The following is a 17,941-nucleotide window of genomic DNA, read 5'->3' on the forward strand; positions in this document are numbered from 1 at the left end:
TCATTTTTTAAACTTGCTTAAAGGTGCTTCAAAAAAAAAAAATGTTATGAATTTATTTCATACAATGCTGTCATTGAAAATTAATATTATTTATTCAATTTATGTCAAAAACACTTATACATAATAATAATAAGAAATAATAAAGAGTTTACAAACAGATAATATAGTAATTTTAATGCATTTATTTGATTTCTGAAAAGAGAATAGAGAAGTTTATTAGGGAACATTTTCAATAACATATGATAAAATTATGTTTATACCTGTGATCCATCTACATGTTGCTATGAAAGAACATTAGATTTTCCACTTTATTAGGTTTTAGTAGCATCCGTCTTTTTCGGATAATTTCCCCAGCACTTGAAAATAGGCGTTCGCAAGGAACTGATGTAGCCATAAGGCATAGTCGCTTAAGGCTGTAAGAATATAGATGCGGATACAATTTCTTTCTTTGTTCCCACCAAACCAAAGGGTCAGCAGTCCTCGGTATAAATTCCTCTTCGAGGTATTTTTCCATCTCTTTCTCGGCAGAACCGGTAGTGTTTGCAGCCTTTGTCGTGTTCTTGAACTCACTGTCAAAATCACACCAAACCGAACTCTGATTGGCTGAATTAGTTTCAAACGCAGGTGATTCGAATTCATAATTTTCGCTGTTGAGACGAATTGGAGTTACTTTCCTTTTAAGATTACAAACAGCTTTTTCGTATTCTTCTTTTGACTTGAACCAACGACCTTTAAATCGAGGATCTAAAATGTTACTCTCTGCGTAGAGTTCGTTACTTTCCAGCTTGCAAAATCGTCGATTCATCTCAGCTTTTAGAACTGCAACAAGTGCAGCAACACATTTATCCTTAGGCGTTTTGTTATTCAAACAGTTCTGTAGCAAAATCGCAAGAACTATAACCTTTGAAAGGGTTACATTCTTTTCTGCTGATATTTCTTCTGTTACCTACATGAATGGTTTTAATATAGGCAGTAACTCTTCTACTATCGCCCACTCATTCTGAGATAAGTTTAATTCAGAACGCAGAGTAGAAAGTGTTAATATAAGAGCATCTTTCAACACAACAAGCCTTTCTAGCATTTTAAAAGTTGAATTCCAACGAGTTGACACATCTTGAATCAATTTGAGATCGGGCAAGTTCAATTGGGTTTGAGTTGACTTCAGCTTCTTAAGGCCGAAAGTGCTACGATTGAAAAACTCCACAATGAATTTGACTTTGTTTTGTACAACGCTGATTTCGCGGAGTCCTTTTTGCACAATTAGGTTCAAGCTATGTGCAAAACATGGTATATGTGGCCAATTTCCTGTTTTAATGGCATTGACAATATTTGCAGCATTATCGGAAACCACAGCAGATATTTTGTTCTCTATACTCCATCTTTCTGCTATTTTTTGTAAAAATGCGCACAGATTTTGACCACTGTGCTGCTCAACGAATGCCTCGCATGCAATCATAACAGTTGCCTCACTCTCAATAAAATGAGCTGTAACAGCAATATAACTTTCATTTGCAAGAGAGGTCCAACAATCCGTTGTCAAACAAACTGCAGATGCCAGCTCCATTTTTTCTTTGACGCTACCAACAATTTCGTCCCGAAGCTTTGGAAGAAGCACGTTGGACAGCGTTTTTCGAGTGGGCATCTTGTATCCGGGGCAATTAGACACATCATCTATGAGCTGCTTGAAATCAGGCTCTTCTACAATTCGCAATGCATGATGACCTTTTGCAATCATACGAACTAGTTGCCTATCAATTTTCTCAGCTTTCCCGGCAGCCGGTGGTCGTTGAATGAACGAAGTTATTACTTGCTGTTGGGGTCCAATTATCTGAGGAGTCTATGTTAAAAGAAATCAAGAATTTAGTAAGCCTACTTAAATGAATAAATCAAAATATTATGTTTACATTTGCTTCCTGTCGGCTTTCATTGGTTTGACGCTTTGTTTCCTCCAAAGCTGCTGGGTGCTTATTTTTAAGGTGACGCGATAAGTTTCCTTGCGATCCACCAGCCACACTAAGCACAGTTTTGCAGTATTTGCATTTAGCACTCTTCTCATCCACTGAATCAAAGAAATTCCAAACTTTGCTATGCTTTCGTTTTGAAGCCATAGATACGCACAAACTTGTAAACCGTAGTTTTAAATGTATGCGAAAATTAATCAGCTTATTCGATAAGCGAACTTTCGAACTAAATGAACTAAGACCAACCTATCGAACTAAGTGAACTCAGACCGACCTATCGAACTAAGTGAACTCAGACCGACCTATCGAACTAAGTGAACAACGAACGAACGATCAGGGTAAGAGATCAAAATGAACGACGTGAACTAAGTGAACTATATTGAACTAAGTGAACTAAATTGAACTATCGAACTATATTGAACTATAAAGGCAGACCTAGTTCGTTCGTTCAGTTTGGTGAATAGTTCAATTTAGTTCGTTCGTTCACGAACGACACAACACTAGTCTGAATCATATATTCATATGGTCGCTGACGTGTGAAGACGTGTTTTCATCGAGCTCCGTATAAAATCGGTTGTTTTTAGTGAAGTGAATGGTTATTAATATAATACAAACAAATAAATCGAAAGCGAAAGAGACGCTCTGTGCGATGCACCATCGCTCGAATACATATTCTGTGTTTGAAATAGTATAAGCAAGTAGTTTTACACTATGAACCAGAAAGACACTCGCGTTCAGCGACAACGCGAGCAAGACGATCGCCGGCTCTCATTGCAACGAAACAACGCGTACTTCTCTTATGTCTCCGCGACTTCTGCAGACAGCGAGCGGTCAATCACCCATAACCCGACAAGTTTACCATTGCCAATAACTCAAGAAAGAGCGCGTTCTTGCTCTCCCTCACTACTGTCACAAAACCCCCAATCTCCAAAAACTTGCGAAATTTCTTTACGGTTACCTACGGTGACTAGTACTGTGACAACAACAGCCACTGCAACTGCAATCACAACAACAACTGGAACGGTATAGTCAGCTCGCTCAATTTCGTCGACGCAAGCATTTGCTCCTACTGAGCCAGCGATCAAAACAAAAACACAATTTAACGGTTCTGCTGCGCTATCAGCAAGCCAAAACGTAAACAAGAACGCCGGGTCCACCATACAGACTGGATTGGATCGCTACATAACAATAAAAAGAAAACTTAGCCCTCAAAATTACAAAAGTCAACAAACAGAAAACAAATCAAAAATTACACGCGACAATGCTAACATGCTCACTAACAAAACGCCAGAAAACACCAACAGATTTGAGCTGCTGGCAAATTCTACTGATGAAAGTATACAACCGGCAAAGTCACCTAAGAAGGTCAAGCCTCCTCCAATATACATTCGCGAAAAAAGCTCAAGTGCATTAGTGAACAAAATAGCCACACTTATAGGAGAAAACTTATTTTACGTAATACCCTTAAGAAAAGGGAACATAAATGAAACAAAGGTTCAAATAGAAACCGAGGATAGCCATCGTCTACTAACCAAATTCTTGGATGAAGCAGGAAAAAACTTTTATACATACTAACTAAAAAGCGCAAGGGGCCTACAGGTTGTTCTCAAATGGATTGACTGTTTCGACCACTGAAATCGCAGAAGCGCTCAAAAAAAAAGAACTTTAGTGCAAAAATGGTCATGAACATATTAAACAAAAATAAGGAACCACAACCAATGTTCAAAATCGAGTTGGAGCCAGAGCGCCAGACACTGAAAAAAAATGAAGTTCATCCAATCTACAAGTTACAGCTCCTACTGCATCGGCGTATCACAGTGGAAGAGCCACACAAGCGCAATCGCCCAGTGCAGTGCACTAACTGCCAAGAATATGGCCACACTAAGGCGTACTGTACGCTGAAATCTATTTGCGTAGTCTGTAGTGAAGCTCATAGCACAGCGAACTGCCATAAGAACAAGGAAGACATCTCTGTTAAAATGTGCAGCAACTGCGGTGAAAGTCACACAGCGAACTGGCGTGGCTGTGTAGTATACAAGGAACTAAAGAACCGCCCTAACAAACGCGGAGAATCAATACGCGCTCAGACCACCCTCATCGCTCACACTCCGCCACAATCGGACCCGTCCTACACTGCACCCCCCCCCCCCCCCCCCCTACAAATCGTACCAGTCCTAGCGTTTCCTTCGCTAGTGCCTTAAAATCGGGAATTAAATCCGTGAATCCGCTAACACAAAAGTCGACTTCTACTCGGCAAGAACAGAAAATAACTACCTTGAACGAACAAACGCAGCATATATCAACTGGCATTGAAACGATGATGATCTCACTCCAGCAAACCCTAAAAGAGTTTATGACATTCATGCAAACCACAATGCAAGAGCTTATGCGAAACCAAAATATGCTGATACAGCTTCTTCTGTCATTCAAATCAATATAATGTCTCCACTTCAAATATCTATGTGGAACGCGAATGGCGTTTCACGGCATAAAACGAACTTGCCCAGTTCTTATTCGAAAAAAATATTGACGTCATGCTCCTCTCCGAGACACATCTAACAGACAAGCACAGCTTCCATATCCCAGGATACTTATTCTACGCCACAAACCATCCGGACGGCAAAGCCCATGGGGGCACTGGTATACTTATCAGAAGTCGCATCAACCACCACCTTTATAACAGAACTGAAATGGACTACCTGCAATCCACTTCCATAAGCATGCAATCCAGCAGCGGCCCCGTCACTCTGGCCGCAGTCTACTGCCCACCTCGTTTTGTAGTTTCTGAGGACAAATTCTCGGAATTTTTCAACTCACTCGGTGAGCGATTCATAGCGGCCGGTGACTACAATGCCAAGCATACGCACTGGGGATCACGTCTTCTGACCCCAAAGGGCAAACAACTTTACAACGCGCTCATTAAGCCGCGAAACAAGCTCGATCATGTGACTCCGGGTAGGCCTACATACTGACCAGCAGATCCAAATAAGCTACCGGATCTCATTGACTTCGCAATAACAAGAAAGATTCCAAGAAATAATATTACGGCCGAGTCACTTGCAGAACTATCATCTGATCACTCTCCAGTTCTACTTACTCTCTGGCACCGACCACATATAACTGAGCGGCCCTACAGGCTGACAGGCAACAGGACCAACTGGGCAAGGTACGTGAAATATGTTTGTACTCACATGGAACCAACTCAAACAGTATTCACCGATGAGGATGTTGATCGCCTGGTCAAATCGATAGAGGAAAAACTTGTTGCTGCAGCCAAGGCCTCTACACCTCCAGACACACACAAAATGACAAATCATAGCAAGATAAATCGTGAAATCGAACAGCTAGTACTTGAAAAACGAAGACTAAGAAGAGAATGGCAGAATCATAGATCCCCAACGGCTAAAGAACATCTAAAAATAGCAACACGTAAACTAACCAGGGCACTTAAGCTTGAGGAAGCCAACGCCCAGCATCTATATATCAAACAACTATCGCCCACCAGCAAAAGGAACCCTTTGTGGAAAGCACACAAAAGCATACAGCCACCGGCAGAAACAGTCGTTCCACTGCGAGGTGCCTCTGGAAGCTGGATACGCAGCGACGAAGATAGAGCTAATGCGCTCGCCGATCACCTTCAGAAAGTATTCCAACCAAATCCTGCTAGCAACTCATTTGTCCTCCCTGTAGTAACTAAAAGCTTGCCCTCTATAAATCCAGTAACATTCAGCCAAAGTGCGACAGCATCTATCATAAAAGATCTTAATCCCAAAAAATCACCTGGACATGACTTGGTGGCACCAAAAATGATCATAGAACTCCCACCGTGTGCGGTTCTGACCTTATGCCATCTCTTCAACGCTATTACGAAACTTGGATACTATCCCCAAAGGTGGAAAAAGGCGGTTATAGTAATGATTCCCAAGCCAGGCAAAGACAAAACGCAACCCTCATCCTACAGACCAATCAGTCTCCTAACGTGTCTCTCGAAACTGTTTGAAAAGGCATTTTTAAAACAACTAACTCCCTACTTAAGAAGGCGAAATACAATACCATCGCATCAGTTTGGCTTTCGCAAAAATCACGGAACGATCGAACAGGTCAATCGTACCGCTTTTGAGCACCGGGAATACTGTTCAGCTATATTCTTAGATGTTGCACAAGCATTTGACCGAGTCTGGCTGGAAGGACTAATGTACAAGATAACAAAACTGCTTCCCCAGAACACGCACAAGTGTTCGAATCTTATCTCTTCAAAAGAGTGTTCTCAACCAGGTGTAACAGTTCGACTTCACACGACCGCGTTATCAATGCTGGAGTCCCCCAAGGTAGTGTACTGGGCCCCGTTCTTTACACCCTATTCACAGCAGACATGCCTACAAACTATCAGCTCACAACCTCTACGTTTGCTGACGATACCGCAATACTTAGCCGATCTAGATGCCCAGCAAAGGCAACAGAGCAACTTGCCTGCCATCTTAAAATAGTGGAAAGATGGTTTGCGGACTGGCGCATTAAGATAAACGAGACCAAAAGCAGACATGTAACCTTCACACTGAACAGACTAACCTGCCCACCCTGTACCCTGAACAATACATTTATCCCACAAGCAGACGTTGTAACATATCTCGGCGTTCACCTAGATAGACGCCTCACCTGGCGGCGACATATAGAATCTAAGAGGACTCATATGAAGCTTAAAGCAGCCAATCTTCACTGGCTTATTAATTACAACTCTCCCCTTAGTCTGGAATACAAAGTACTCTTCTACAATACCGTGCTGAAACCCATCTGGACATACGGCTGTGAACTATGGGGAAACGCTTCAAAAACCAACATTGAAATCATACAGCGAGCTCAGTCCACGATTCTGCGAACTATCACTGGGGCACCATGGTACCTACGCAGCGAAAGCATCCATAGAGACCTCCACATAAACCTTGTCAATGAGGAAATTCAGATGAAAAAAAGTAAACATCAAGCAAAGCTCGCCGCACACGAAAATCCGACTGAAGCGCAAAGATTCTCCAGCCCAGCAAAGAAATCCTAGGGCCGTCTCTAATTACTTCTCTCAATTACTTCACATTGTAATTAATATAAGTTATATAATAAGATTTGAATAATTATTGTTAGTCTCACAAAAAGAGAAGATCCAATAAATAACGCAATAAGTTAAAAAAAAAAAAAGTCTGAATAGGGACGAGATCGTCAACAGCTCGAAGCTAAAGATAAGCTACCAACAAAGTGTCTCGTAATAGTATAATTGAAAAGGTAAAAATTTAATATTAAACATAAAATTTATTTTTTTAAATAAAGAAAGAGTAACAATTTTAATTTACATTCAATCAATCCACTAAGTATGACCACGTGACAACAGGAAAGAGATTAACTTTCTTAGTTGACACAGGTGCAGATATTTCAATACTAAAAGAAGAAGCCGACTACTTCAATAATATACAAGATAACAGTATAGTAAATATTCAAGGTATAAGCCCAGAGATTATTGAATCCTCAATAGAGCTACAAACAGATAAATATATAATTCCTCACAATTTTCATATTGTTAATCAACAATTTCCCATACCATGTGATGGAATAATTGGCATTGATTTTATACTTCTTCAAACCAAAAGAAGATTGGTTTATAATCAGACCCAATAATTTAAAATTTCCGATTTATGTTCCAACAACATACAATATTATTACCAACGAGATCATAAGTTTTCCGAAAAATGAATATAACTTCAATTGAAGATACAAATATATTGATCCCAAACCATGAAATAGATACAGGTATTTATGTAGCGAATACCATTTCAACATCAAACGATGTTTATGTCCAAATATTAAATACGCACCATACTGATAAACTAGTAGATGGAAGCAACTTAAAGAACAAGCTGTCATGCCTCAGTTGTCAAAAACTTTCCACCACAATTCAGAACCCAACTGAAAAAGCTTTGAAGTAGACATACAGATACAATATATCTAATATGCCTAACTGCAGAACCAATATCGGCTAATAATTTATACAAACAAAGATTGAGATTGAAAGATGATGAGCCAGTGTATATTAAAAATTATATAAATACTCATAGTGAAAAAAACGAAATTCAAGAACAAGTACAAAAATTGATCAATGATAAAATAGTCGAACCATCCGTATCAGAATACAATAGTCAATAACTATTAGTCCCAAAAAAATATCTTCCAGACTCAGATAAAAAGAAATGGAGATTAGTAATTGACTATCGTCAGATATAAAATGCTAAGGAAAGTAAATATAGATTAGAAGTAGCATATAAAAGAGCTGGAACTATGCTTGAAGAGCATAAAAGAAAAAGTAAGGAAAATTATGATTTACAAACAAGAAATATAGAAATAAAGTTAGAATAGGAGATAAAGTTCTATTAAGAAATGAAGTAGGTCATAATTTAGATTTTAAATTTAAAAAAATTTTTTTTTTTAATTCAAAAAAATTTTTATATTTTAAAAGTTTTTTATTCATAAATGACGTCATGATTTAATACAAAAAGCATTATAATAATGGAAAAATACAATTGAAGATGTCAAAAAAAAAAAAAATAATAATAATAGAATAAAATAACTACACTATGTTACGTTATTTTTAAAAGGAGGGAGATGTGGTATTCGTACATATATATTTAGAGTACATATTTACATAGAGTGAAATGTACTCAGAATACTTGCATAAATCAATAACATAATTACATAGGCATTGGCAGTTCTAGCATAAACAATAATGTTCAAGTGGAAGCGTTATATGATCGTCTGCTTATGAAGCACACTGCACAAATGCATGGTCAGCATTCCCACGCTAACCAAATGCAGCTATATACATACTGTGCGCACATAGCATTTTCGCTCAACTCTTTTAACATACATATATAATACATATACATTCACCAGGCAGCGAAGGCGCACTTCATAGCCTAAGAAGAATATTGTATTAGCTTTAAGAATCAGTCGAGTTTTACCACTGACACGAGTCTAACTATAAAATAAACGCAGGTATGCTCCATAAAGAAACATTCAAAGGATTTTCAATATTAGAGTGGATCCTCGGAGACACTCATAGGCTACGTGCTCTTTAAGCGTTTAAGTATTATCCATTATGTATGCAGTGGACTTATCAAAGCCAGGATGGAAAGAAACTCAGTTCGTTTCAATATTTAAGTCTCTGGGGCAGACGAAACAAAATCTTACTGGCAAAATGACGTTCACACCGTCAAGAACTTGGGTTTAGCAGGTCGTCAACGTAAATGTGTAAATGGAATTCCTTTGAAATCCTATTGGAATGCTGAACCAATGCTCTTGATTGGTACGAATAACTGGAAGCTAGACGTAGCTCGAAAAATAGAAGAAGGAAAGTGGTACGAGCCAATCGATTCAAAGTGCATGCTTGGCTGGGGACAACAAGGCTCCATCAGACCCAAAGTCGCATATTCCATCCATCACTGTCAGTGCATTTAAAACAATTAATAAAGCCATAAAACAATCTATAACGTGGACTCTGTTTATTTTAAAACATTTCGTTCCATCGATGACGGAAAAGCTCTCACTAGCATATTGTCGTCCGGACGTACCGGAAAGCTATAACACCGCTTTGAGTAAACTGTCTAAAAACAAAAGTCAGCTAAGAAACTGACTTTTACACTAAGATTGAACTACAAATGAACAACTGCTAGAGAAAGGCTATGTAGTCGAGTTTTCCAGTGACAACATGATTGTAAAAAATGAGCGCATTTGGTACTTCCCAATATTTTTTATTTTTTTTTTTGTTAAATAAGGAAACAAAAGCAAAAAAAAATATTTGTGATAAAATAAATTACCTTCGAAATATCCTGTTCTTCATGTATTGCACACTTTGTTCGATATGAGAATGCGAAGGAACACAAACTAGAGAGCCCCGAGCATTTGACGAAATTACAGAAGCACAGTACGGCGATGAATACGAATACAGCCTAGCTACCGAAGTAGAAGCGATCGATGTAACCTTCAAACTCCGAGACATAAACTCTGACGTTGGCTTTCATACAGGGAACTGGGCGTTTAACTAACTAGAAGCCTTGAAACAAATACAGGATTCTTCGCCAGATACGCAAACACTCAAGGAGCTCGGAGTCATACAGAAAGTTCTCGGTATGTTTTGGTAACCGAAAACTGGCAAGTTTAAATATTTTTTCACATCTGAGCGAATAAAAAAACACGTTCTCTCCGAATCAGCACACCAAACAAAACGAGAGGTTCTGCAAATCTAGATGTCAATATTTGACCCTTAGGATGCTTGTCTTGCTTCACATACCAGCGATTCAATTAAACGTCGAGCGACCGCTACGTTCCTCCTATATCTAGCCATCCTTCGAGCTAGATGCAAAGGGCATACAGTTTAGGGAAGCTCCAAGAGATACCTTCAAATCAGAAATCGACATACTTCAGTCAAACGGAGTCATACAAATGCCAAGCTGTTTAATCGGACTAAACGTTTACATCGACGATTTCGGAACCAAGGCCGGTCAGATTCCAATAACCAAAAATTGTTTTGCCAAAGCGCCATCACATCACGTTTCTTATAGTAAAGGACTTCCACGAAAGTGGAATCATCACATGCTCCACAAAGGGACCATTAATCAAATACGAAGCCATTGTTTTATTCCTCAATTGCGTGTCGTATTGCGGTCCGAAAATGTTGTAAGAGATCTAAAACCAATTACGCCGTCCCGGAACCACCTGCCGAAATGGCATCATTGCCACCTGGCAGGGTCGCCATATGTGAGAGCCCATTTACCCACACCGGGGTAGAATTTTCGGACCTATACTCGTGACCGGGGTAAATCGTTGGGCATATAGGAATAGCCTACAGCTTGGATACCAGCTCTTGTGCGATGTGTCTTACTAACTTCATGTCCCGACGAAGGAACACCGAGGAAAATATTCTCAGATAATGACACAAATTTCAAGGCAACAGAGAAGTTGGGGAAGGAAGAACTAAAAAAGGTGGACTTCGGAAAACTTGTTGTTAAATATGACCAGACCAAGTGGCGCTTCAATCCCCATATGCCATTGAAGCCATTGTTTTATTCCTCAATTGCGTGTCGTATTGCGGTCCGAAAATGTTGTAAGAGATCTAAAACCAATTACGCCGTCCCGGAACCACCTGCCGAAATGGCATCATTGTCACCTGGCAGGGTCGCCATATGTGAGAGCCCATTTACCCACACCGGGGTAGAATTTTCGGACCTATACTCGTGACCGGGGTAAATCGTTGGGCATATAGGAATAGCCTACAGCTTGGATACCAGCTCTTGTGCGATGTGTCTTACTAACTTCATGTCCCGACGAAGGAACACCGAGGAAAATATTCTCAGATAATGACACAAATTTCAAGGCAACAGAGAAGGTGGGGAAGGAAGAACTAAAAAAGGTGGACTTCGGAAAACTTGTTGTTAAATATGACCAGACCAAGTGGCGCTTCAATCCCCATATGGGCGGAGCGTGGGAGCGCTTGATTCGATCCATTACACCTAACTCCAACTACAACGACGAGACACTTAGGAATGCTTTGATGAGTGCAGAGTACATAATAAACTAACGCCCCTTAACTTTTGTATCTATTGAGGCAGAGGACGATGACGCGCTGACGCCCAATCACCTACAACTTAAATCTGCAGATGGCTACAAGCCACTGGTTACAAGTGAGTCAAACGCAACACAACGTTGGTATCAGATTAAGGAATAACCAGACCAGTTTTGAAAGAGATGGGTAAAGGAGTAAACGCCAATCATCACTAGACGGTTCAAATGATTTTCAAAACGACCACCACTATACGTCGGAGACATAGTAATTATAGTGGACGATAATCTCCCAAGGAACCTGTGGCCCAAAGGAAGAATTGTGGAAGTCTGAACAGCAAAAGATGTTCAGATACGATAAAAAGCTCTACTGCATTGTATTACAGATATCTAAGTAAACCGCTGTAGCTGTTTACTTGGGGGAAATGTTACCACCACGGTTCATCAATTTTCTTTATTTATTATTTTGTATCTTTTTGTATTTTTTTATATTTGGTAATCTCATGTGTATATCGATCACATATCGGCTTGCCTGGTTCGTGACTACGCCAATGGACGGCCACCACTACATTTCAATATGAATCAATAAGAGAGAGTTTTAATGCGATCAAAACGGAAAGCTTTTTTAAAGCTCTCTGTTGTTTGTAAAAATAAAAAATTCATTATAAAACAGTATAAAATAACCATTTTTGTTAAAAGCTTGTTATTTAACGGTTTGCTGCTACATCTCACTTAAAATACTTTCAATTCAAAATCAAGTTTTCGACCTTGGTGCGAATTTTTTCTGAATTTTTCTTGAGGATCACCGATCAGCTCAGCTGTAATTATTATATATTACAGTCGCCTTCCATTTTAAAAATTGCAGTATGTTAAATGTAACATGGCACTAACAACAAACTGGCGCAAATTAGGGGCAACAGTCTGTTAGTTACCTATATCCGCGACCAAATATAACTATATATGCAATCTTGTATGGTAAATAAACCTTATTTGAAATTTTCATTGCACGTTGTTTAAAAATTGTCTTCAAGACTTTGTAGCCTAGCCAACGCACTCTGTAGCTACAGCGATTTAATAAAATTTAAAATTTTAAATAAATTTGTTTGATTTGCGCAAATTACCTAAGCTCATTAAATTGCTATTTTAAATAACACGGCAATTATGATCGAAGTCGATTTTCTGTTGGCTACAGTGATAATTGAGCATAGATGTGCGTATGCAGTATGCATATGTTACAAAAGTGAACTAAACAACTCTTTATTGCAGAATGCCACGCCAAAGTGCAGACGTAAGAGTGCAAGAGAGAGAAAAAGAGGACCTTAAAGACTCCCGCTGCTTATGATGCTTATGATCGCCCACTCGTGGAGGGCACTGCATTCCCGCGTTAGCCAAATGCCGCTACGTACATAATGTGCGCACATAGCATTCTTTCTCACCCCACCATATATACATGCAGCCGCTTCTCTGCTGGCTTCACCGGGTAGCTAAGGCGCACTTCAAAGGCTAAGAGGAATATTGTATTAGCATTAAGAATCAGTTGAATTTGGACAACAAAAGAAAGAAGTAACAATAAATATAAACGGAGCTATGCTCCAGAAAAACCAAAACATTCTTGTGTCTTCACCATTGAAATAAATCTGGCGGATTCTTCTTCGACACGACCATAATTGTGTTTCAAAAGTGCTGGTGGCATGTGTGCGATAAAAAAAATTACGATCAGGCTGGGGCTGGAATTGTCGAAAATAATTGTGGAATCGATTAAACTTTTTATTGACTGAAAAGATGAATCGTTTACAAGCTTAAGTTAAAGATAATCAGATTGATGAGCGCCATTTTGTTTTTTGTTTGCAATCCGGGACCCAAATTGAATAGCCCTTTTCTTTAGGAACACAACATCTCGCAAACCGATTTGATAGCCATAAAGTCTCAGAAGTAATTTATCGCCGACTCCTTCGGGGAAACCAAAGCAACATTTTTGATACACTTCTAACGATCTTATAAATTTTACAAAGTTCTCTTCGATGAATGGAGATCTTGCTGTTTTACCAGTATCTGCAATAATGCGGTCGTCTCTGGATAAATTACGGGCCGAAATACGTTGCCAGTCCCTTTCAAGTTCGTTTTGCACAGCAAGTTGGTGCTCCAGATCGTTGCCCAGACAACGCTTAAAACTGTTGCGATAGCGGGTATACCCACCAAATAGTTCATCTGCCCCACTTCCGATAAGGGCGACTCTAGCAGTAGAGTGAGTGCAATGCGAAGCAAACCAGAAGGCACATCCAAGACTCTCATCTAATACCGTATCTAGCGGATATATCAGATGCTTTATACGTGATATTAGGTGCTGCTGCAATTCAAGTCTTGTTACATTCACTTCCAGTAGATCCCAGCACCTCTCCGGACAAAGCTGTTTTAGTTCATTGACAGATACTAATGACGTTTTTCTATCTGGTACATCCCATAGCTTCTCCGATATATTTTGGCCCTTAACGCTTTCGAAAGCAACATTGATAAGTTCGATGGGTTCATTTACTGGTACGAATTGGTTGGCCAGCAAGGCCAAAATTGTACAGTCAAGGCCACCCGAAAATAAAATACACAATTTTGCGTGTCTGCATGGAGGCGATATATTTAATTTTGGCATGCAGAGTCTGCAAAATGGAGCCATGTTTCTAACACGATTTTTTATCGAATCGGATAGCAGTGTATGGATTATAGAAAGAGTATCCTTAATTTCTGGCTGATCTATTAGCTTTTTAAAAAGGTTTACGTCATTTTTGATGTATTGAAATTCATAGAAGTTATAACTAAATGCGGGGTTGCAATTTAATATCCAATCTGGCAAAATTGGACTCTCTACTGCAGTTTTCCACCCAATCGCAAGATCAAGATTGCGTAAAAGCTGAGCAGAATAATCATTGAGGGGCTGCCATGGATACAATACGCATGAATTCAGATCATTTAGTTTAACTCGAAAAAGACCCAATGAGGGCAATTCCAGTGAAATTTTTTTATCTTCAATATGTGATGTGCTCAATAATTGAAAGCCATTACGTGTGCGTTCAATTAATAGTGAATTTCTTCCAAGTGCGTCGCGACTAAAGTAAAGGATTTGTTCTCGTTTGTCATAAATTATTAAACAATGTGGTCCCTCCAATCGCTTAAGTGTCTTCAAAATATTTTGTTCTTCACAACGGCATTCAGCTAGTCTTTCCGCTATCCAAGACGTGTCAGACATATATTCAGGCTTTGATGTATTGTAAATGTCTCCATTGAAAAGAAATATAAAATCGTCCTCCACCACTGGTTGCTTTTGCACACTTTCCCCTTGTTGCCATAATACGAAGCCCGCAAATAAAATTTTTCCAAAACCATAATCTATAACCACCTCGTCTTGCACATCTGGACCACGATTTTTCAGAATTACTTTCAGAGCGCTCGGAATATTGAAGGAGTTTACAGGAACATTGTTCACGACTGAGCAAAATATTCCACACATTGTTACGTTTAAATAGGAAAGATATCAAAAAAATATATTTGGTAGTACTATCAGGCATACACATATATTTGACCATAAACAATTTAAGTGTGAGCGTCAAGATAGCGTCAACAACATTGTGGCGTTTGAGGAATATTTAAATAAGAAACATGGAACATTAATAATTAGGGACGAAATCAAAAACAAGAGAGGATGCTATATTCTAGTTCTTGTCCCCGACTAGAGAGTGGGCGTGGCAAAATTTTTTTTGGCAAGTCGATAGAAATTGACAAGACTAATAATATTATGAAAAAATATCCAAAAATTTTGCACAAAATGTGGGCGTGGCAGTTTTGGGAGGTTTAAAGGCGTGGTTGCATGGTGCAAAACCAATGTATGACCGAACGCATCTTGTAATTCTAATGTCTTTGGTCGCATAAACATAGAAAGTTCACTCCTATCTTTTCATAAATGCGTTGATATTTTTTCATATTTTTATAAATATTGTAAGTTTCTATCGATTTACAAAAAATAAATTTTGCCATGCTTACTCTAACGCCCTACAACCGCCCAAAACTGCCACGCCCACGTTTTTGAAAATTGTTTAGATATTTTTTTATAATTATATTAAATTCGCACGGGTCCCACGGCCACTCCTCCCGCCCAACCGGCCGAGGGGCGCTGCCGTGTATCGTATGGCTCGATTCGCGAGAAGATATAGACGCGATATAAAAAAGAGAACAGGAACGAGGAAATGAATATAATGTGAAATAACTATGTTAAATATTAGTGTTAGTAGGATCTAATTATGTAATAGAAAAGATAAAACCGATTGCTTTAATAGCGGCAGAGAGTCAAGATTACAGATAATAGGATAAAGTGTATTATAGACAGAAAATAAAACTCTGTAAGGTCATGCAACTCATAATTAGATCTACAATGATTTAAGATTAGGGGTATATAGTTTCTAGTGAATCTACTTGGAACCGAGAAGTTAAGCCGACTAATCAAGTCGGGACTCTCAACATCCCCACGAATAAGCTTACAAATAAAGACTGTTCCAAGCATAGTTCTACGGTTAGCTAGGGACGGTAAATTAATTAAAAGTAGTCTACTGGAATAAGGAGGTAATATACGGTTTGCATCCCAATTTAGGCACCGCAAGGCAAAAAGTAAGAAGTTTTTTTGGACCGATTCAATGCGGTCCGAGTGGACTGCGTATTGTGTACTCCAAACAGGTGATCCGTACTCGAGAATCGGACGGACTAACGAAATAAATAAGGTTTTAGTCAAGTAAGGATCATCAAATTCCTTAGACCACCTTTTTATAAAACCAAGCACACCCCTGGCCTTATTGACAATAGACGAAATATGGTCAGAAAATTTTAGTTTTGGGTCCAGAAGAACACCAAGATCATCAACTCGTGTTATTCTGTCCAAAGAGTAAAAATGCTTTACTAAAATCAGTGTAGATGACATCTGTTTGAAGATTATTTTTGAAACCCTGTATTACGAAAGAAGTTAGCTCCAAGAGGTTAGTGGTTGTAGATCTGCGTTTCATAAAACCGTGTTGACACGGTGATATGATTGATCTACAAAGGTGCTGCAAATGAGGAGTGATAACATTTACGAAAAGTTTTGGGATAGGCGACAATTTAGAGATTCCTCTGTAATTGCTTGCATCCAGCTTGCAACCTTTTTTGTGAAGAGGAATCACAAAGGACTCCTTCCATATATGAGGGAATTGTGAAGATACCAGAGATAAGATAAACAGTTTCAGTAGAGGCTTGCACAAGGCTTCCGCACAGAATCTGAGCACACAGCCAGGGATTCCATCGGGACCTGGCGAATAGACCGGTTTAACACGCTGAAGATCGTTAAGCAGTGAGCTTTCGTTTATAGTGGGGCAAAATATTAGATTCGACTTAGATACCGCATAAGAGTATGGCTGTTCGGAATGAGGTAAAGTTGAATATGTTGTTTGAAAAAACTTGGCGAATAGATCGGCTATTGCCTGATCCGATGTAACCGTAGTGTGAAATATGAATAATAGTAGTAGTAGTAAGAGTAATAATTTGAATAATAATAGTGATTTTGAAAACTTCAAGAAAGCACAGCAATATATAAGCACCATAAGATCGAAGCAAAATTACAATGCCGACCAGAGGGTATAAAAGTAATGGAAAATACTGCTCAAGAGCTATTACAGAATCTCCATGTCCCCATCGATCCATAAAGCACTGGTCCACGGATTTCAAATCAATAATTCGGCGTTGGTTCCACATGGATGCCTAGGAGAAAATGCGAAAGAAGCTCGAAATAAACTTTACAAAAGGGACCGACTATTACATGCCAGGAAAAATAGTCGAATCAATACGATGAGTGATATTTTCCACAGAGCGATTGATTCCTCGGACCCACTATTATCAACAATTATAAAAAAAAATAGAGAGTGAAAAAATAGGAAAAACCCATTTCCGAAGGCAGTATAAGTCTGTTGAAAATACAGTCTAATTTTAAACCTGATCCATCAGACAAAATATTGCTTGCTTGCTTTACAGATATCATGCGAAAGCTCTGAAATTCGTTCAGCAACTCCATGCATGATCTTTGGTTCTTCTATAATATAACCGATGAATTTGCCAAAATAAAAATAGTAGCCAAGGTAATTATAACAAATATAATAATAGTTATTATGGAGCCAGGGGGCTATCGCGGGGTATATAGACGACGCGGCGGTAACCAAACTCCAATTAGGAAGAAGTTCCTATAGAGGATACCAAAACGGATAGAACAGAAATATTCTGACGGACAACTGGGAGTCCTCCTTGAGAACAGACCACCAATAAAAATGTATATCAATCTTAATTTCAGCATTTTTGATATATTTAAAAATATAAGTACCAAT

General features: G+C 38.9%; 2 protein-coding genes and 1 long non-coding RNA gene across 4 annotated transcripts; 1 reads left to right on the forward strand and 2 right to left on the reverse strand.

Moving 5' to 3' along the window:
* Window positions 1–263: 263 nt before the first annotated feature.
* Window positions 264–4,076, reverse strand: LOC117135594 (zinc finger BED domain-containing protein 1-like). The gene is made up of 2 exons (XM_033295929.1): window positions 1,905–4,076; window positions 264–1,837 (listed from the first exon to the last, which is right to left on the reverse strand). Exons 1-2 carry the CDS (start codon window positions 2,106–2,108, stop codon window positions 947–949), a joined length of 1,095 nt encoding a protein of 364 aa, XP_033151820.1. The 5' UTR covers window positions 2,109–4,076; the 3' UTR covers window positions 264–946.
* Window positions 4,077–8,587: 4,511 nt separating this feature from the next.
* Window positions 8,588–13,180, forward strand: LOC117135595. 2 transcript variants are annotated; one of them, XR_004459047.1, is made up of 3 exons: window positions 8,588–8,993; window positions 9,107–12,530; window positions 12,822–13,180. It is a non-coding gene; the product is annotated as an uncharacterized LOC117135595 (long non-coding RNA). The 2 variants fall into 2 exon arrangements; XR_004459046.1 differs by having other exon boundaries at window positions 8,588–10,124; window positions 10,209–12,530; window positions 12,822–13,178.
* Window positions 13,181–13,301: 121 nt separating this feature from the next.
* Window positions 13,302–15,092, reverse strand: LOC117135593 (asparagine synthetase domain-containing protein CG17486). Its single transcript, XM_033295928.1, has one exon. It carries the CDS (start codon window positions 15,052–15,054, stop codon window positions 13,360–13,362), a length of 1,695 nt encoding a protein of 564 aa, XP_033151819.1. The 5' UTR covers window positions 15,055–15,092; the 3' UTR covers window positions 13,302–13,359.
* Between the last annotated feature and the right edge of the window lie 2,849 nt (window positions 15,093–17,941).

This window comes from Drosophila mauritiana, chromosome 2R, assembly GCF_004382145.1.
Source record: "Drosophila mauritiana strain mau12 chromosome 2R, ASM438214v1, whole genome shotgun sequence".
NCBI classification, from domain to species: domain Eukaryota; kingdom Metazoa; phylum Arthropoda; class Insecta; order Diptera; family Drosophilidae; genus Drosophila; species Drosophila mauritiana.

Coding starts and splice junctions, on each gene's coding strand:
- LOC117135594 (XM_033295929.1), bottom strand. CDS start 2,108: ATGGCTTCAAAACGAAAGCATAGCAAAGTTTGGAATTTCTTTGATTCA. Junction 1,838..1,904: donor AAAGCCGACAGGAAGCAAAT/GTAAACATAATA, acceptor CTTTTAACATAG/ACTCCTCAGATAATTGGACC.
- LOC117135593 (XM_033295928.1), bottom strand. CDS start 15,054: ATGTGTGGAATATTTTGCTCAGTCGTGAACAATGTTCCTGTAAACTCC.